Below are 21,526 nucleotides of genomic sequence, written 5' to 3' on the forward strand. Positions count from 1 at the left end.
ATGGATCACACACCTTACCATAAGGAAAACGTTTAGTTAAAAATGAACAAAAACTTTGAAGACAAAGCCTACACCAACTTTTTTACTGCAGTAGGAGCTTCACAAAATTTCAATAATCAAGTCTAATGCTGGTACTGGATTTCATCCACCTTCTCACAAACCTAACTTTCTCCAATCTGAAGACAGAACATTTATACAGTGTCTGAAAGCATTTATTCTAAAAGTGTTCTTTTGTCTTTCAGTCTAATATTTGCTCAAATCCTTTCATTGTAACATTCTCTTCTTTCCTAACAGTCTAGCATTCATTCCTTTCTCATTCCTCCACAACTCCCTCTCTCCAGCCAATTCAATCTTTGACTTTTGACTTTTTTGACTTTTGATTTTTATTAATTTCCTCACTTTATCTCCTTCCCTCTTCAGATATGATGATTTGTGTACTTTTCCCCCTTAAGACGCAATTTCAGAAAGTATTATGAACCTGCAGCACACTGACATCTGGGAAAGGAGTGCTAGCAAGGCACTTAGATCCCTGTTTTTTTGCACTAAAATCCAATTTGACCTCTTGCACGAAACTAGCTCTCCACAGTCTACCTGGTTATGTCTGCAGAGCACACTGCACTGTCTCCCTGTGTAAATGAATACTGATACTCTATCATGAAATTGACTGATCAAGTATAATCAGAGGGCAATGAAAATAGAAATTTTCCCTGATTCTTAGTTATTAAACACTAACATCTTCTCTTATCGAGAAAATACATAGCAAATGCTATTTTATAGGTTCCTAATTAAAAGGCCTGCACGTATACATATATTAACTCATTGTATTATATGTCCCACTATAGTTTTGCTATTGTGAAGCAGCCAAAGCTAGCAGATACAGTAGAACAAGAAAGGAGTGTGATCTTCGGCTCTCTTACTTCGTGCTCTGTCCATCCAATTTTTTATTTTTATTTTTTACAGTATCTTCTACAATCTGTAACTCAGATTTAAATCAGATCAGGCAATGGTGTTTTCCAACACTCATGATGTATCATCTAACATTTTCCCTCCTGCTCTTTTAAGTGGGCAACAGCCAGTTTTCAGGAATATTCATAATTCTAAAAATAATAATAATAATAATAATCATCACAACAGAACAACAAAGAATTCCCCAGAATACCACTGATTTCTGAGAAATCCAGAGCAGGAAGTAATCTGCATGGTACAGACTGCAGTGCTGAACTGTGAAGAGCACAGAGAAGTTTTGTCCAAGAAGTGCTTATATCAAAGCTAAAAAATAGAACGTGAAATGTGAGCTAGATCATTGCCCAACCTAGCTTTCTTACAGACTAAGATGTATCAGATCACTATAAATAACACACTGTGGTTAACAAAATCACTGAGAACCTGCAACCCTTTCACATGAGATTACAGGATTTTTTCCTTCAAGGCATGTAACAATTTAGGTTATTACTGTCATTTTCCACTTGTTTTTCCAAAAGAATTCCGTATCAGGTTTCAACATTTCTTCCGAGCACATTTTTCCCTTGGATGTGATTTTTCAGCTGACTTTAAGTTAAGAGTTTTCATAGTTTTGCTATTACAGAAGTCAATTATTATCTTGAATCACATCAGTATTAGGAAAACATACATGAATCGAGATTTTAAAGGTCTAGCATCTACTTAGAATACCATGGAACTACCTCCTAGAACTTTAACATGATTTTAGAGAGGAGTTCATGAACTGCCCTTCCCACACAATTCCAGCGAAGACAACCACCACTGCACTGCTCATACTTAGTTCATCTCGTGCTTTCTTTAGAAGATTACACTCCTCTTGTGGTTCACTCAGCAACTTTCCTCACAACAATGTGCTTAGAGCAACTCCTTTATGTTCAGCAAGGCTTTCCTTTGACTGACACATTCCTCCCAGCATTTGGAAGCTTTTGTTACCAAAACCTGAAGTGATGAATAAACAGCTCTTCAGAAGCAGACGTGCTTCTTGCAGTGACAGAAATATCTTCAACATGAGCTATGGGTCATTTGCTACCTAGGACACTTAGCTGCTTCTACAGCCCTCCTCGCTGCCCTGTGGAAATCATTAATGAGAAAGTTTACCTTTTACTGGCAGTTCCCTCAATTACTGACAGTAGCCACGACATGTACGTACACTAGGATTAACCTAACACCACATAGTGCTTGCCATCTTCACTGTATAGTGAACCCTGAAAAGGGAAGTACAATCTGACAGGTAGGAGAAAAATCAAATGCACCAAACAATACTTGATTCTTCTTTTAAACAGGGAATCTCTCAGAGTGCTGGATGGATGTTTCACCCTTTATAGCAAATGTTCAGTATGGGGTTTCAGTTCGCTGGTTCTGGGCAGGAGGCAGCCAGAAGTAGTTTTTTTTTTTTTTTTTTTTTTTTTTTTTTTTTTTTTTTTTTAACTACAAAAAGCATATGAAAGCTTTGAAACAGACATGGCAAATCAGGAAAATGATTTTAATAGCAACATGTACTGACAGGCTGTATTACAAGGAAAAACGTCAGAATGGATAGAGAAAGCAAGTCACGCAGACAAAAGCTGATATATACTAGTTAAGTTAGCAATATGACTTTCTTTGTGGTCCTACCGCTTACCTTCTACCACCCATCCTTGGATTCAAGATCTAGACTCAAAACCACGTGCAGAAACACAATGCTGTCTGAGCTGCTGTAGTCCTTGCATCATCATTCTAGATAGGTGAAGGCCACTTTCACCAGGCTTTTTCTCTTCTTTTAAGCTACTATTCCTCAAGACCAAGATAATCACCAATTGAAAGAATTACATAACCACTGTCCCAGGAGACATCTACTTTAGTTAAAAAACAGTTTGATAAGCACCTCATTCTTCCATAAATGTAAATAGTTCCATGCGTTATTCTTCTGCCAGAAACCAAGCCATCAATCTTCTACAACCATTGAGATAAATTAAATTGAGGTTATACACAGTAGCGCCTGATGATGTGCAAGAAGTTAGCCACAAATTAAACTACCTCAAACAAAGGACATCTATGGCACTTGGAGCCACTGATATATACATTTTTAAATAAACATGCATTGGGTTTCTTACACAATACTTTGTGTTTGGAAACAGCTGTTAGGGTGGGAAACAAGGAACAATCAATGGGCTTGTGATCACAAGGGAGACAGAAAGCCATCTGTTAAAGTGAAAGAAATGTTTTTGGAATAGCTACTAGTGCCTTTGGTAGAAAAGTGCTTACATCAATTTATTTTGTTTCGTTCCTGGGGCTGTACAAGATTGCACCCATGCAATGCATTCCAGATCCACAAAAGGTTTTCCCTGTTTTTATTTCAAAGGAGGAGAAGTTTCCATCCTCACCACAGTGGAGAAAGCAGACAGTGCTACTGTAACTATATAGGAGGAGCTGACCTGATTCAGCAAGACTACTTGTGCAAAGGTTCTGCAGAACAGAGCTCATGTTTTATGGATTTAATTCTTAAACCGAAGCATGTGTTTGCAAATTATCTTACAATTTCTCTCCCTTCTTCCCATGAAACAACTGTCATGACAGGGTTGCTTTTTCAGCTCCTCTTTGCAGACCCGTAAATCTAGTGCAAACTCTCAGGAAACCACCTCTGACAGCACAGCCGGTTTTCATGCCATAATGTTCCTTGCTACTAGAAACAGATTAAACTAGAGCAGGAATGGTAAATTCTACAACAGCAGTTTCTTATTGTATGTAGATAAACAAAAAAAAAAATGTAGCCCTCTCCTTCAAACAGAGTTTCACTTGGACAATTCCCTACAGCAAGAGGACGTCTATAAACACAAAGCAGAACTTTGTTCTCTTCTTTCCTATAAAGGCCAAACTGCTAAAAATATTACAAAAACCCTTTCCCTCCTTATTACTCCCCCAGTCCAAAGCAAGATCCATTGCTTGATGCACAACCAGGTCTAAGACAATCTTACAGCAACAGTCCTAGTGTGTTTTCATGCAAATGTTTCCTGAATGGAAATATTTAAGCACTACTTCTTTGGCCACCATATGTACAGACTCCTTCAGTCTGTGCAACTGCAGGTAACTCACGCTGTCTGAAAACATGACGTTTTCTGACCCAATAGCTGAAAATAACAGCCCTTGATAAAAGAGAATCCAGGAGGGACTCTTTGCAGTCCATACAGAAGTGACATTTAACAAAAGAACTTGTCAACTTGCGAGTCAAGAGGCGATGGCAGACAGATTTCCTGGGAAGCTAAAGAACAAGCTCATAAAGGCTCAAGATGTTCTCTAGTGCTGTCAAAATGTAAATATTTATTTCAAACTGCAGTAACTGCACATGGTAGAATAGGACATAAAATTGCATCATACAGGACTGGATGCAGAACTTTCCTAAAATATATCTAGACAACAGCTTGTGTCAGCCTCCAAACTTCTGTGTTTATGACTATATGAAATACAAGGTCACCTTTTTCCAGGGGCACTCTCCTCACTCAGTAAAATGACCAGAACTCAGAATGGCTAAACATTCAAAAGAAACTCATCTGCATGGCCCTAGAACTTGGAGTGCCCATAACCCTGCTCGTTTTGCTTGCACAAGATTATTAAGCTTCTTCCTCAAAGGCCACACTGAAACTCAATAGTTTTTTAAAGTTTTTAAAGTGCCATAAAAATGTGAAACGACTGAATCACTTGGAAGACATGAATAAAGATACACCTAAATAAGTATTATTTCTTCGACAGTTCACCCAGCTTAAGAGTTTCCCACTCCCTTTCTCTCCTGCCCCCATATAACACTTTTAGTTGCATTTGATGAACCATCTATGGTTCAGTTGTTCTGGTAAGCAGATCACCATGAAAATAGATCATTTCTTGCTGTAATTTATTTTAAGAGAGTACTGAAACTCAACCCACAACCAGTTACCAAAGTAACTGGTGGGATAGCAAACAACATTTGCATGACTGGCTGCTGTGCAGGACAGCTGAGCTGAAAATTGAAATTGAAATCTGCCCTCTTGCTGAAGATGGGGGAATCCCAAAATAGATTTCGCTTGTGCTAAATCTTTGTGCATTACATGAATATTAATTTTTCACAGTTGCAAGCACAAATACAGTTATTTTTGTCCTACACCTATGTCAACACGAAATGGCAGTTCATTACATTTTACCAATTTTGAGCTGAGGGAAAGATGTCAAGCCTAAAGTAGTTCCATTTTTGGTAGGGATTTAAGACAAGAATAGCTAGATATTTTTATAGCACACTGTCATTTCAGAGGAAACTGTCACTGATTTCACTTCCAGGTGATTGAACTCTATAGATCCAGCTCAAGCCCCAAAACACTACCTAGAAATTGGCAGCTTTTTCTGACCACCGTAAGAACTATTTACAGTCATTACACAGAAGTCTAAAAACTTACTGACTTTTAACACTGAAGGAATCAAACTATCCAAGCTGATAATCAATTTCTCTTCAGAAGATCACAGAACAAAATCACAGAATTGTTTATGTTGGAAACGACCTTCAATATCAGCAAGTCCAAACGCCAACCCAACCTTTCGAATCCCATTGCTACATCACATTCCTTAATGCCATGCCCCACATCTCTTAAATACCTCCAAGGATGGATGATTATATAAGAACTGGGATTCTAGAGGCATATCCTGGGTAGGGTGGATCCCTATTTGTTGCAGTTATTTTACGTCAGTAATTTAAAAGAGAAAAATTTACTCTAAGTAAGCACACCATGCCCATCTCCACATAGGTAATTTCTGAACGAAAAAAGTCCCATGCTGCTTATGAAAGCAGCATTCTAATCCTGCTCTGTTTTCAGAACTTTTTTTTTTTGCCAAGTTTTTGCAAGCATCAAATGCATGTTTAACTTTTTATTTTCAATGTCACATAATTTACTTCCTAAAAGCTGTAATTCTGAGGTCAGATCAGAATCAAGATAATAGTTTCTGGAAAAGTACAGTGTAGAGGCTCCCTGCATAAGGTACAAGAAACAAAAGGAACAAAAAAGACAAAACTTTGCCAACAGCAGAGTGAAATTAAGAATCAGAAAAGCATTTAAAAGTTTCATATACAAGGGATAATTATGTGTAAATGCACCAATCCTAAGGCATTCATCATGATTTTACATTTAGAGTTTGCACTAGCAAAAATGTTGAATAATACTAGGGAACAGAATGGAAAAAGCAATCAACAATACAACAATTGCAAGCAGTTGTTTCTGAGAACCTCTGTTTAGGTTTGACAGATTTTTCAGCAATGCCGTTATCCTTCTCTTCCTGTGTCCATTCAATCATTTCCCATAAAAGACACTTTGAAAAACTACTGAGTTTCAGTGTGGTCTTTCAGGAAGAATTTTAATAATAATCTTGTGGCAGACAAACAAGCAGCAAAACAAGTTAGTTCAAAAGACTTTGGTATTTTAGTACTATTTTAGAAACACTGCTTGCTTTCTTCAAATCATTTTGGAAGAGTTTAGCTGATAATTTCATATAAATTCCAGATTCACAGCACCCCTTACTCAGAATTATTCCCTTGCTGTAGCATCATGCATAATTGGAAAGGTGAAAAATAAAGCATGACTGTCATTCCATTGTGTTTTATAGCAAGTTAATGCTCATCACTTCTTTAGCACTCAAGGCAGAATAGACATCCCTTTTTCGTGTTTCCTTGGCTTACACCGACTCCCACATAAGGCTGTCTTAGAGAGTTTTCTTGGTATTTGCACGTATTCATCTTCAAATTCTCCAAAGAAAAAAACACATATACGTTGCATTTTTTTGTGTGTATATATTAGCCATAGCTACTTATAAACAGGATTTTGAACAGTTTGTAACGCTGGAATTTACATTATGACACCACTGTAATATAAACATACAGGGATATATTAATAGTAAATATAAGGAGTCAGGACTGCCGATCATGATTTCAAATTCCAGAATAATGAAATACTTAAATATTGCTGTCCAGCTGATTAGGGTAATACTATTATTATTTTGACAATATATTAATTGTAGTATATTTGTTAAAATAGCAAAATCACTCATAAAATATGTGGATAAATAAGTAAAAATCTATAATTAAAACTATCAAGAAAGCGTATGGATTCACAAAAATATAGTAGTTTTCAACCTTGCATTCTTCATCGCTGTTCTAAAGAACAGCTTCCTGTGTATGCAATACCCAGGTGGTTATTGTATTAGACTTCACTCTAAGTCAACATTTTGAACTCTGCACTGAACTGCAGAGCATTTCCATGATTCAGTTCACTTAATGTGAATATAAACAGGAGGGAAATGCTTTCAGCTGGTATACACAAATAAGATGAAGCTTCATAAAAATTCCATACATAAGAATTTAAATCGTTACAGCGAGTAAGAGTCAGTGAGCTCTCGAGTTCAGGTGGCAGCACACCTACCCATGTTAACATTTTACATCATTAGAACAGGACAAGCATACTCAGCTATATAATATAGAACACTTTTTAAAATAAAGGCATGTGCCAACCAGTAAGCTAGGTGTGAGGGGTGAATAATCAGAGGGAAGTATGCCTTCAATTTGAGTTTTGCCAATATCTCATGAGGGCATTCTGGATATTTTGCTGTAATCTGTCCAAATTTATCAAATTTTGTTTCTTTTATAAGCTACATAACGTTTTATTTCTTGCAGCACTCCTGTTCTTGAAGTACAAAGCTTCCAATGATCAGTTTGTGAGATAGAAGAGTTCCTTACTTTGTTCATTACAGGAAAGGAAAACACTAATGTCCAAGTACAAGTATCTCAACACAGGACGATGGGAAAAGGATACAGCAAAAATGAACACCCATTACAAAAAATTAAGATGAAACATGTCAAGAAATCACTGAATTTGCTAATGGGAAAATATTCAATTTTTTTTTTTTCTTTTAAAAAAGAACAATACAACTGCTGATGAGGGATTTTAAGTATGCTTGTAGAAGGTAATTGAGGGGAGGGAAAGGTAAGTCTTAATCACTCAAAATACTGTAAATGGAAACCATTGACCAAGAACAAATATTCTAACCAGGAAATTCTTCCAGGAAAAATCTGCAGAAGAAAGGTGAGCAGAATTAATCATGGCTACAGGAATTAAAACAATACCCAAGAGCTTCCAGAGGTGCCTTTGTCACTACTTTATGACTTCCAGTTGTAATAAAGCTTAGTTACAAACACAACTATTTCCTTTCCGATAGTCATGATTCTGCTCCAACAGAACTTGCTATTTATGACTAAGGTATTACTGTAAAGATGCACCTTCCCAGTTCCTTGCAGAAGATCTTATTTCCCTAATCACAACATTTCACAAGACAGTGTTTCCTTCATAAGCTATGTATCAACAGTCACCCTTTTGCTATGTTCTATGTAACAGCAAATTTCACACCAAACACCAGAATACTTCTGGTATTGCAATACTCTCCACCTTTACAAAGTGCTGTTCTGCCTCAGAAAAATGATGCACTTCAGTCTGAAGAGATTGTTTAAATCTAAGAAATCCACTTACAGCCTCATAGAGCTGAAGAATAACTATTAACAGTAAGAAGTTTTTCCATTAGGAAAAAAATATACAAAACAAATTGGTTACATGGAGCTCAATTGCCAGTAGCCACCGATACTTTAACCAGCATTAAAAAAAATGATAAAATGACATTCTTAGTCTCCCCATTTTGCCATGCAATGACAATACATGATGACTGTAGCTTTATTCACAATCCTTCTCATCAATTCAGTGTACTTAAGCAACTAGTTTCTAGAACAGTCATCAGGACTTGATTCTCTGCCCCAGCTGATACGCCTTGCCAGAACATCCTCACCACGAGTGATACTTCACTGAGACATTTATTTTAGCTGTCCCTTAATGTACAAAGGAACTCATTGGTTAAGTATGCCACAATTTCTTCCATCAAACTCTGAGAAATGGCAATAACTGCTGTAGTTCAAATGGCATACTGTTAAGATGAAAAGTTAATGAGTTAATTCAAAAAGCACATCAGCACTGTAATACAAGAGCCCAGAATTCTCAGTCTCTCTCAGAATATGGGGAGATATTATAAAGTGCTGATTTTTACTAAAATTAATCCTTGTAAATAGTAGATTTCCCAAACTGTAAATGGGAAAGATTCTGTTTCCACTCCTGTTTATCAAAAAAAAAAAAAAAAACTAGCACTCCTGCATATTTAACTCAGTGTCAATAGTATCTTCAATTCCTTGCACATGAATAGTAATTCGTATTAAATAAATCATGTTTGCTGTATCTTGTGTAATCTTAGTGCTGTCAAATTACCCTATTAGCCACTTCTGCTTGAATACCTCTGTACAGAAGTGATTTTGTTCCAGATCATTCTGATGATAGGAAGAATAGCATTTAGCTCATACCTCAAATCTGATGACCAGACAACGTAAGTAGATAGAAAAAAAAGGAAGTAGAGTTGGGTCATTTAAAGCAGCAGCCATAACTAAATATCAAACTTGGGATGGTTCACAGAATATTAATCAGAAAAAAACAAGCTGAGGTGATAAACAGTTAGCTCCCATTATTCTCGTAAAGGAATTATTAGTACAAAGGAATTTAAAAAATGGGAAACAAAAGCAACTACATCCCAGAATCCTGCTGCATGGGACACTTGAAACATCTCACACTAGTTCTCACGTTGAACTCCTTTGTTCCGTTTTGTTTACTGCTGTCACCTGGCTGCGCTTTGCTGAAAGCAAGGGCTGCTGCTGCTCCTTCAGATGGGGCTGGCTCCATCCCACAGGTCACGTAAGGTATCTGCCAGCCCCATGCAGGTGCCTTGTATATCTCAAGACATATTAACAGGCACTAAAACATAACTAATGAACCCACTTGCCTTGATGCAATAGACCACATTTCCAGCAAACCAACAAAAAGCAATACATCTGTCCCTTTGAAAAAAATTGAAAAAATTTAAAAAATTAAATAGTGACATAAAATGTTTCTAAAATGTTTCCATTCATTAGAAAATTAGAATTATTCAGAATCCAGTCCAGATGTTCCAAACTTCAGTTTAGTACTGAAGTAAAATACCCAAATCTGATGTTCCTGTGGTGGTTGTGGTTGATGACAAACGTGGAAGGGTTGATCAGTCCTATAACACAGTTCCAAAATAACTTGTATACAGCATTCAAATGTGCTGAGCAATTCATAAAATTAGTAAGAAGTGCAGATGCTCATCACCTGTGATCAAAAGAATCTGTTTCCTTAATGTGGATGGATACAGTGATTAAATTCTGAAGGGTTATAAACATGTCAAGAATGCCTTCCTATTAATTAAAAAAAAAATAATCTATGATCTTATGCCCACCTGTAGGGCTTGCCAAAGAAGAACATTTTTAGAGTGTATAATATGCTTCTAGTGAATTATAGGTAAAGAAAATTTTAGTTCGGCTATACATGTATATCCATATCCAAGCAATCTCAAACACTGCTTAAACAATACTTGGTATTTAAGCTTTCCTAGAACTATTTTCAGGAAGCAATGCAAACTTTACATAAACTCTCACCTACCTCCCCCCTCCTCATTTAAAGGGGGGATAAAGCTTTAAAAGGAGCCCATTTTTCTTCCTCCAGATTTTAAAACTGAAAGATAGTCATACTTTGTTTGTAACGGCTAATATTTACACTATTTTTTCTTGAACCTTTTTGCCTTGAATCTGAATATTTTCAGCATATTTTACAGTATTAACAAAGGAGAAAATAGAAAGAGACATCTATGGATTTAATTTGTTTTTTGAAAAACAGGTTCACAGCAGGAAAACAACCGTAGCTGTTAAAAATATTTAGATATGTTAATACAGGCTTTCACCACACACTGAGCATATAAATATCAGCATAGAACTTGTATTTGAAACTGATATTTGAGTTTGCCCGGAGAACAATCAATTTACTTTAAACATAAGACCTATGTTTACAGGAGACCTACCAATTCTACTTTTTTTCTTTGAAAACAATGTAATTGTTTACTTGAAGAGTGCTTCAAAAGCATCATATGAATACATAAGTAATATATGAGATGGTGACCAGCCAACTACGCTGTCTCTGAAGCACTCTAACATTCTGGCATGGGCATTAACCTAAAACAGACCCTGAAGTGTATACATAGCTATGGCTTCATGATAAAATTGATCAAGTGAAGGACTTTGCCTCTGTTCTTCTTTCATAATAACAGCCAAGCTTTTAAGGCCAGTCATTAGGGATGAGTAACAGCAATTGCATAACCCGTGATTTATAAAGGGTGTTAAGAAGGATGCACTGAGGCATGGTCTGTTATATGCCACTTTTCACCCAACTTCCACAAAACCCAGTTTTAAACTATTACCATTTCTCCCCACATCCACCCAAGTAACAGGAAGAACTTTAAAAACAGATTTTAACTTCAGACCTAAAAATTAAAAAGCAACGTCGAGCACAGTTTGACTGCAATGAGCTAACTGCATGCTCCCTGGAAAAGTACAGCACTATATATATATATATATACATGGTCTGTTCTGAAAGTAGTAGGACTGGCTTTTTCCTGGGCGAACGGGCTGGTGAGAGGCGGTCTGCGCGCGCAGGATCGGTGGAGGGGGATATTGGGAACGCTGGGAAAAATCGGCAGTCGGCTGTCGGCCATTGAAGAGAGCAGATCGCTTGTACTGTGAACACCTGTCAAAATGCCTCATCACGGAGAATCATGGAGCACTTACTGGAGCAGCGATACGCAATCAAATTTTGTGTAAAGCTTGATAAAATGGGCAAAGAGACTCACAACATGATTAAGGAGGCCTATGGTGATGTTGCCATGGGTAAATCGGGTGTTTTTCAGTGGCACAAGCTGTTCCGAGAAGGTAGGGAAAGAGTGGAAGAGTGGACTCCGGACGCCCTTCGACCAGCAAGACCAACAAAAATGTGTCGCAAGTGAAAAATTTACTGAACCGTGATCGCAGGATGAGTATCAGAATGATTGCTGATGACTTGAGCATTCCTCAAACCCAAGTTTTTGAGATGGTGAAAGAAAACTTAGCCATGAGGAAAGCGTGTGTGAAGTTTGTGCCGTGAGTGTTGTCAGAGGAGCAAAAGGCCAACCTGAAAGTGATCTGCCAGGATCTTCTTCATCATGTGAATGAGGAGCCCGACTTTTTAGACAATGTAGTGACCGATGACAAGACGTGGGTGTTTGAATACGACCCGGAGAGTAAGCGGCAGAGCACGGAATGGCACACCCCTGCTTCCCCATGCCCCAAGAAAGCAAGAATGAGCAAATCCAAGCAAAAGTCCATGCTCATTTGCTTTTTTGATCAACATGGAGTCATCCACAAAGAGTTTGTACCACCTGGACAAACAGTTAATGCATTTTTTTATGTGGAAGTCCTCACAAGACTGCAAAAACGTATTGCTCGTGTCCACCCAGCCATCGTCAACAATTGGCAGCTGCACCATGACAACGTGCCGAGCCACACAGAGTTCCGCGTAGTGGAGTATCTTGCCCAGCACAAGGTGGCAACGCAGCCTCAGGCCCCCTACAGCCCCGACTTGGCCCCACCAGACTTTTTTCTATTCCCGAGAATAAAATCGACACTCAAGGGGAAGCATCACGCATCAGTAGAGGTGCTTCAAGAGGCTGTGACGAGGGAGCTAAACAGAATTCTGGTCCAGGCGTTCCTGGAGGCATACGAAAACTGGAAAACTCGTTGGCAGCAGTGTGTAGGTGCAGAAGGGTGCTACTTTGAAAAATTCTAATCGTTTATTCTATTCTCATGAATAATTTTTATTTATTTATTTTTTTAAATGAGTCCTACTACTTTCAGAACAGACCATGTACATGTGTATGTACAGCACTACGTGCCATATGACACAGAAAATGTACCAGAGAGCACTGAAATAAGTGGTCTTAGAACTTTAAAAATCATTGAGAAGGGAAGTTTAGAGAATTCAATTAGTTACACTAAAATTCTCCAAACTGAGTGCCATTTGCAGGAGGAATTAAAACAATAATGTTGACAATTTCTTAGATCACTCTAGCTGCAAAGCTTTGACAGGTAACACTGTCCTACTCAAAAGAGATGATTAGTTTTCTAAAATTATTGCCAAAAACTCTCCTTTAAATCCACAAAAAAAAACAAACACACCATCACCAGGGAAAGCTTAACCTTTTTCTTACAAAGTATAATCAAATCAACTTTCTACTGCTGTTGCGTTTCTCATATACTATACGAGCTTTGCAAAAGTCAAACATCACTGAAAGTTGTAGCATTAAGAAACGAAAAAAGGAAGCTTGTACCTTAACTGAATTATAAAACTTTTCTCTTAAAGTAAAAATAATTCCGGGCCTGATTAAGGGATAAATATGAACGAATTCAAAGCAAAATCATGTGGAACTGGGAATCCTCATTCATTCATCAGCAAAATTGAGATGGTAGGGGTATTTGATATGCATTTTGTAATCGGATGTAAAACAATATATTAGCACATCTGTATGTTACTACTGGCTGCTACAAAATGCCTTCCAAAAATGTGGGATTTGAAAAACTTCATGTTGTTTGAGTGATTTGTCATAGCTGTTACCAAACGAAAGATTCAAAATACTTTTTTCTCTGGATTTGTATGTGCGTACTTTGAAAATCTTCAGTTCCTGGAGATCAAAGTAAGTATACAACTGTTTGAATCAACTGGCCTGTTGTCTCCCCACTCTCTCCCCTCCCCCCCCCAAATCAGCAGATGATGTCACTTGTTATGACTACACTCCTCTTACAGAAGGTTGATTCTGTAAAGCTGGCATCTTTCCAACCACACCTTTTCCATGAAAGTCTGAAGTCAAACAAGGAAATACATTCCCATCATACATGATGAACTCGACTTTTGAGATATACGACCAGCAATCTGAAAGCTTTTGATTTCTCTTCTCCATGCTCAGCACTCAGGCAAGTTGATCTCCGAGTCAGACATAAGGCACTAGAACATCTATTTTCTAAGTAGAGGATTTGGATTTTTTGATCTGTGAATCACATTAAAAGAGAAATGCTGAGTTTTGTCAAATGACTGGCAGCTAGTAGTAACAAGATTACGTTAATTTGTACTAATAGAGCAAAATTAAGCAGTTTCAAAGCGATACAACTTCAAAATGACTCAATCCCAAAGGAGAAAACTTCACCATCTGAATTAATAGCTTCTCAGAGATCAATTTTTGAAATAGAAAATAGGGAATTAAAACAGAAAAAAAAAAAAACAAAAAAAAACAGGACTGACTTAGAATCATCCCTTTAATCCCAATTCCAAGCTAATGTTTTAAGAGTAGTTGTGGCCCTTTTCTGTCTTGTTAGCTCTGAAGTAGATGAAGCAATGCACAGTATCCAAGCTGTCTTTACAGACTGGTGAGAAACTGCTGATAACTTTAAGATGGACCTATGCACAACTGACAGGTATGTTGCATAAATACTGAGTATTAGAAACATGATGATTCAAACTAATTCAGTTTGTAAATGATGACAAAGCATTAAGGCACTTCCAGTGTATTTGGAGAAGCTGCCATGGATATATTGCTCACAACACACCTGGAATACACACCCAGCTACTACTTGTCCTCCTAAGGCTAATTTTTTCCCAAAAGTCTCATTCTGGAGTTGTATGTTTAGTTCAGCTCTTGCAAATACAAATTACAAAATCTGTTGTAAGGGCAGTCTGAAAAAAAAAAAAAAAAAAGCAATTTTAGTATTTTCCAAACTTCTCCATGACTGAATAAAATTGAGCATCTTGGAAATCTGGAAGTTATTTGTCTTGTTCATGTTCACTAAATTTTCACAGAATTTAACAGAATTTTCTAGGTTGGAAGAGACCTCAAGATCATCGAGTCCAACCTCTGACCTAACGCTAACAGTCCCCACTAAACCATTTCCCTAAGCTCTACATCTAAACGTCTTTTAAAGACTTCCAGGGATGGTGACTCCACCACTTCCCTGGGCAGCCTGTTCCAATGCCTCACAACCCTTTCAGTAAAGAAGTTCTTCCTAACATCTAACCTAAAACTCCCCTGGCGCAACTTAAGCCCATTCCCCCTCGTCCTGTCACCAGGCACGTGGGAGAACAGGCCAACCCCCACCTTGCTACAGCCTCCCTTGAGGTACCTATAGAGAGCGATAAGGTCGCCCCTGAGCCTCCTCTTCTCCAGGCTGAACAAGCCCAGCTCCCTCAGCCGCTCCTCGTAGGACTTGTTCTCCAGGCCCCTCACCAGTTTCGTCGCCCTTCTCTGAACCCGCTCAAGCACCTCCATGTCCTTCTTGTAGCGAGGGGCCCAAAACTGAACACAGTACTCGAGGTGCGGCCTCACCAGAGCTGAGTACAGGGGGACGATCACCTCCCTAGCCCTGCTGGTCACACTGTTCCTGATACAAGCCAGGATGCCGTTGGCCTTCTTGGCCACCTGAGCACACTGATGGCTTATATTCAGCCGACTATCCACCATCACTCCCAGGTCCTTCTCTGCCTGGCAGCTCTCCAACCATTCCTCTCCCAGCCTGTAGCTCTGCTTGGGGTTATTGCGCCCCAGGTGCAGGACCCGGCACTTGGCCTTGTTGAACTTCATGCAGTCGACCTCAGCCCATCGGTGCAGCCTATCCAGATCCTCCTGTAGAGCTTTCCTACCCTCAAGCAGATCGACACACGCACCTAACTTGGTGTCATCTGCGAACTTACTGAGGGTGCACTCGATGCCCTCGTCCAGATCATCGATGAAGATATTAAAGAGGACCGGCCCCAGCACCAAGCCCTGGGGGACGCCACTAGTGACTGGCCTCCAACTGGACTTGGCTCCATTCACCATGACTCTTTGGGCCCGGCTATCCAGCCAGTTTCTAACCCAACGAAGCGTGCGCCAGTCCAAGCCAAGAGCAGCCAGTTTCTTGAGGAGAATGCTGTGGGAGACGGTGTCAAAAGCCTTGCTGAAGTCAAGGTAGACCACATCCACAGCCTCTCCCTCATCCACCCAGCGCGTCACTTTGTCATAGGAGGAGATCAGGTTCGTCAGGCATGACCTGCCTTTCATAAAGCCATGCTGACTGGGCCTGATCGCCTGCTTCCCCTGCAAGTGCTGCATGATGACTCTCAGGAGGATCTGCTCCATGAGCTTTCCTGGCACTGAGGTCAAACTGACAGGCCTGCAGTTTCCCGGGTCTGCCCTCCGGCCCTGCTTGTAGATAAATGCTTTATCAGCTATTAAATTTAATTTTAATTAAATTTTAAATTATTTTTTTTAATTAATTTTTTTAATAAAATTTAATTAAATTTTATTAAATTAAATGCTTTATCAGCTATTGATAAATGCTTTATCAGCTATTGCAAACTTGTGACCTTTAAAGCCTCAAAATTTGAGGTTTCAAACAACTGAACATAACAGGAAGAACCACTGAATTCACATCCAATAAACAATTTGTATGTATTAATGGCTTGTATTCAAGTCATAAATTGAATATGTACCTTCCTCCGTCTACACACACGCTGCAATATCTATACACGTCTCAACAGATCTGAACAGTTACACGCCTGTGGATGTAAAGCTTTGTGGATGGAAGCACCTTCTACAGACCTATTTTTTTTTCTTTCCAAGTACAGATGTCATCTCTACATTTTGGTAAACACCTAATATCATGGGTGCAGAAAACTTTATTGCATTTATCAACTATTCTTACAGAATCTTGATGTAAAGACTCAGGAAGCTTTCTGCTAAGACAAAGACTTCCCAGCCTTATTTAAGGTAAAATTCAAAGGTTGAACCATACTGAACCGTTTGACTGTACAACAGATCTGTTCTCAGTCCTTGCACTCAGAACACAAGTAGTCAACTATGACTAAATTGCTATTTCAGAAATAAAATAGTCAAGCTTAAAAACAAGCTTTTTAACATTGGACCAGCAGACTTTTAATAATAATATGAATTCTGAGAAAAACAAATTTAAGGCATATGATAAGGCCGTGACCATGAGTTACAAATGTGCTTGCATTCACATCTCTAAGGGAGAACTAGGACAAGGAGTCTGAGTTACGACCCCTGGCTACGCTAGTCATCCTGCAATAGACATGAGATAATCACTACTTAAGGGGTAGCTGTCAGAGCATTTCTAAACATTTGTTAATCTTTTTTAAAAAATAAGTATTGATATGATAAAAAGACAGATAAATTACAATCAAACTAATTTAAAAGGCATTTGCCACACTTCAGGGAGAAGACCTTCCACTAAACATGTAAACAAGCTGTTTTCATTCTTTGGTATACAGTTTATAGCAAACTCTTTTCTTCAAAAGGAGTCTAGTTAGAACTTTCAAAGCGAGCTTCTTTGATTTATTTGAAACACATCAGGAATTTCATGGTAATTAATGCTGATCTTACCTGGAACTTTATCAACAGATGCAAAAACAGAGCGTTGCACTGTAGGATCACTGCTACCACGTCGCGCCTGATCATAAAATCTAAATGGAAGGTGTTGGGATGCAGCTGCAGAGCTGTGTCCAAAACCCATAACTTCAGTTGAAGGCTGAACAGGAAGATCCAGGAGAGCTATGTTTAATTATAAGTGATAGTTGTTGTTACTCAAAAATACATAAAAGAACAAGTAGATCAAATAAAATCAATAGCTTGCCCAGAATCTCAAGACTACACCAGACTGTTTAACTTGCTTGCATTTACCTCTTAATTGCAGTTGCAATTGCACTGGAAAAGGAGAAAAGATTTCTGGCAACTTTTTCTATCATTGTTGTTCACACCATGGTAACACTAAGCTCCAGAATACAAGTGGGCAGAAACAAGGAAACAGTCAACTCCTAGTATAGTTTGTGGAATGCAAGGAGTTTTTTAAAAAACAAACCACCACCTTCCATTTTTCACCATATGGGTAAAACCATTCATAGTTATAAGTGAACATTGCAGAAAGCAATGGACAAAGGACAAACTGCTTTAAACTGGCAAAAAAAAATGCCTTTGCAAGGCACTTCAATCTAAAATTTTAGGTATCAAAATAGACTTGTATTACACTTGTATCAGACTCTTTGCTGATTACTTGAAGTAACTCTCTTTCATTTCTTCACATGTATTTCCTCTAAACACAGAAAATCTAGCTGCTGATACTCTTCTTAACATTTTAGAATGCTCGTCACTACAACACCCAAGCATTAATCATTATAATTAACACCATCATATGTGATCCCTTCCTTGGAAACTAGACACTGGTTTGCAGTTCTGTGCACATTTCTCAGTTTTCTAACATATTTTTTCTAACCTTACATCACAGGGTGACTTGCTATGACACGTAAGTTTCATTTCTCAGAATCATTTCAAAGTAACTGTTTACCTGCTATTCTCTGCATTTTCATACGCCGAGCTTGGATACGACCTTTTGCAAGACGTTGTTTTGCAATAATGCAGCGAATGTGATCAGAAAAAATAAAGGTTGCTTGAAGGATAGGAAAGGGCTTAGAATGAGGGCTTGAAGCAGGTTTATGAATTATTATGTTCAGAGCTCTACTGTCATCTTCCACTCCTGTCACCTGCATATCCTGAACAGAAAGAGAGGGCAAATAGCTAATGAAAAAAGTTAGCATTTTAAAACAGTTTCCAGGTTTTTAAAAATAACAACAATAAAAAAAAAAAAACTATGCAAGTTGTACAATCCTGAAATTCAGTTCTGCAGTAAATGGCACTCCTAAAGATTAAGTAATTTTAAAATGCAATTATTTGAGCATACAGAATTTTCAGGAGACATATGTCTCTTTAGCCAATGTTAACGACAAACTTTCTAAAGTTTTTAAAATCAATTAGATAAGCACAAATAATTCTGAAGTTGCAAACTGTCACCTTCTCTACCCTTGTACGATGTTCAGAACACTGAGAAGGTTCATTACTGTGACACTGAAGGAAAACATCTGGGACTCAATCCTAATTCTATATCATTTCAGTGTTCAAATGAACATACCCCAATGTATACTGGGGAAGTTACCACATTTTTAAGTGTGCCTCCAGTTGTCTATAAAAACATCTTCAGAAAAACAAGAATAGTTTAAAGGCAGGAACATAAAAAGACTAGTAAGAGAAGAAATAGGCAAGCAGGGCACGAACCTTAAATATATAAACTAATTTTGTTATTACTATTTATCCTACATAAATAGAGATTTTCAGCTAAGAAAATACAGTGCTAAGATTAAAGCCTCTTACCTGCAAAAGGCCTGCAAACTTAACTACTCCCCAGCCAAGTCTGGCAACATCTGGCTCAACCAAGCTCATCTGGTAAATATCCACAGCCAGGAATCTTTGAACTTGACCTCCATCTTTTGTTATGACTGTACAAGCAATTAGATCACTGTTATCTGAAAGAAGGAAAAAAGTTATATAGCTACATAATTTAATGATTCTGGGTTTTGGTGGTTTTATATGAAAACAACTTGAATACAAAAATCATGGAACGGTTGAGGTTGGAAGGACCTCTAGAGTTCATCTGGTCTAACCCTGCTGCTCAAGCAGGGCCACCTAGAGAAGGCTGCCCTGAACCACGTTCAGACAGTCCTGGGTCTGGACCATATAATATATACAAGTGCAATCATCTTTACAACACAAGCTAAGAGCTACTCATAAGATGTACATTACAACACACTTCTTTCATTATCTTTTAGTATAAAAGGTCACTTCACTTCAGCGGTAAAATTGCACCATGTTGATTTCTTTTACTTAACAGAAGTCTCGAGTCTTGTTGAAAGGCCACAGATACTGTCCAACATATCTGCAGGTAATTATATCTACTTCTTGATAAACTTAGGCTCCAATCTGAGGCAAGTTCCATTTCTAGAAGCCTGAAGAGTTACTCCTCTGACTGTTGGAAGCCTTCCAACTTCAAGACTACATGGACTTTCATGGTAAATTGCACTTTTTGCCATTAGTTAAATGAGGTTATATCTTTTCCTTTACCCACCCACATTGTACATTTACACTGAATAATCATATCCTCTTTTAACCATTACAGTGAAAGCCCCTTTAAACTACAGATCTCAAAAAAGAGTTCCCTCCCTTCCTTTCCAAACCTCCTCATTGTATGCATACCAGTTCAAACCCACAGTTCTTGAGAAGTGACTAAATCCTATTTTTTACACCCAAAGTCTTCTGAGTCCCACGAATTGCACTGTCACCTCTCCTAACAGACCTTTGCTAATCTATGTTAGGTTTTTATTTCATCAAGTTGATACTTTCATTCACATATTTAATATACACAGCTCTTTTTCTCCTCTCTCACCTCCAACTACTACTATTTATAGCAAGCAAATTCAGATCTTAAAAAACAAAACAACTGAAGACAAAGCACTACCGTAAAATTTAATCAAAGAACAGAAAGGAAAATCATTCATTTATTAGGCAACTGTTATGGGAATCGCTTGACTTTATACAAGCCAGTGTTCTCCATTTATGTTATTGTTTCTAGTTCACAGCTGCTGCAGGGTCATATGCTATAGTCATCCTATGACGAAAACAGAAGAGAACGTGGTTAAATACATTTCCAGTGAACTCATCTGAGAATACAGTATCACTTCTGTTATTATTAACAGCAATGCTTAATTTTGCCTCATGCAAGATGAGGCTTCCAACTGTTTGGACACTTTAGTGCCAAGATTCTGGGCCCTAAATGCAGCTCTCCAAGAAAAACACAAGTCTCAGGAAATACTGCCTAGCAAGGAGAGCTCAAAGTCTTCAGCTGTCTGCAGCAAGAAAGATGTATTTTCACACAAACTATTAGCCTTGAAAGACTGTTATCTGAAGTCTTGAAGAACATAACAGCTACTTTTAGGGGACTGTCTAAATAAGACCATCTTTAGGAGATGGTCTAAATATCAGTCTAAATATCTGAGTTGCCTCAGAGCTTGATGTTTAGTGATTCCATGATTTATAGTCATCACAACTCTAGAAATCCTCGGCAGGGATCAGAAACTTATAGAAAATATTAAGCACACTGTGTATTTAGCTGGCAGTCCAAGATGAGCTTTTACTCATCTGGCAAGCTACAGATAGTTACTGTACTGCCTCCGCACTTGACATAAAGAACTTTTTCCAAAAACATGCAGCCTTTTTGGTAAGAAATTCTGCTTTACTGCTTACTGGGCTAGACTCACTGCAAAGAACTTCAGAACTTCATACAAGGTCCTTGACAAAACTATAACATACTCCCCACACTCACCCCAAGAATTTACAAAGCAATTTCAGACTTTACATATGTCCTTTGAAACAGTTATATATACCATACTCTCTGGCCCAAGTGTTTTTGACAAGCTGTTTCAACCACATTTTTGAACAGTCTAAGACTACTTTTGTTTCTCTTTACAATAAACATCTCTTCCAGACAAGTTCAAAACTGTTCTATCGCTTATAACTGCCATCTCTAGTTTGTCCATCAGAATAAAATCTCAGTTCACGTATTAGTCCTCTTCATCAGGACTGGATACTACCAACCTTCCTAAGGAGGTGAGCACTGTTCTTCTTGAGGAGGTGAGCACTGTTC

General features: G+C 38.2%; 1 protein-coding gene across 11 annotated transcripts in view; it reads right to left on the reverse strand.

Moving 5' to 3' along the window:
* CLEC16A (C-type lectin domain containing 16A) overlaps window positions 1–21,526 on the reverse strand; it is an 87,455-nt gene that overhangs the window by 16,299 nt on the left and 49,630 nt on the right. For 8 of the 11 annotated variants that reach the window (XR_014318539.1, XM_082772565.1, XM_082772562.1 and 5 more), the window contains 3 exons: window positions 19,201–19,352; window positions 18,341–18,545; window positions 17,383–17,550 (listed from right to left, as the gene is read on the reverse strand). Coding sequence is in view for 9 of the 11 variants with exons in the window: in XM_082772565.1 (XP_082628691.1) it covers window positions 17,383–17,550; window positions 18,341–18,545; window positions 19,201–19,352 (525 nt within the window). In the remaining 2 variants the exon portion in view is untranslated. The other 3 variants (XR_014318540.1, XM_082772570.1, XM_082772563.1) reach the window with 3 other exon arrangements.

Source organism: Aythya marila, assembly GCF_965140915.1.
Source record: "Aythya marila genome assembly, chromosome: 15".
In the NCBI taxonomy this organism is placed as follows: domain Eukaryota; kingdom Metazoa; phylum Chordata; class Aves; order Anseriformes; family Anatidae; genus Aythya; species Aythya marila.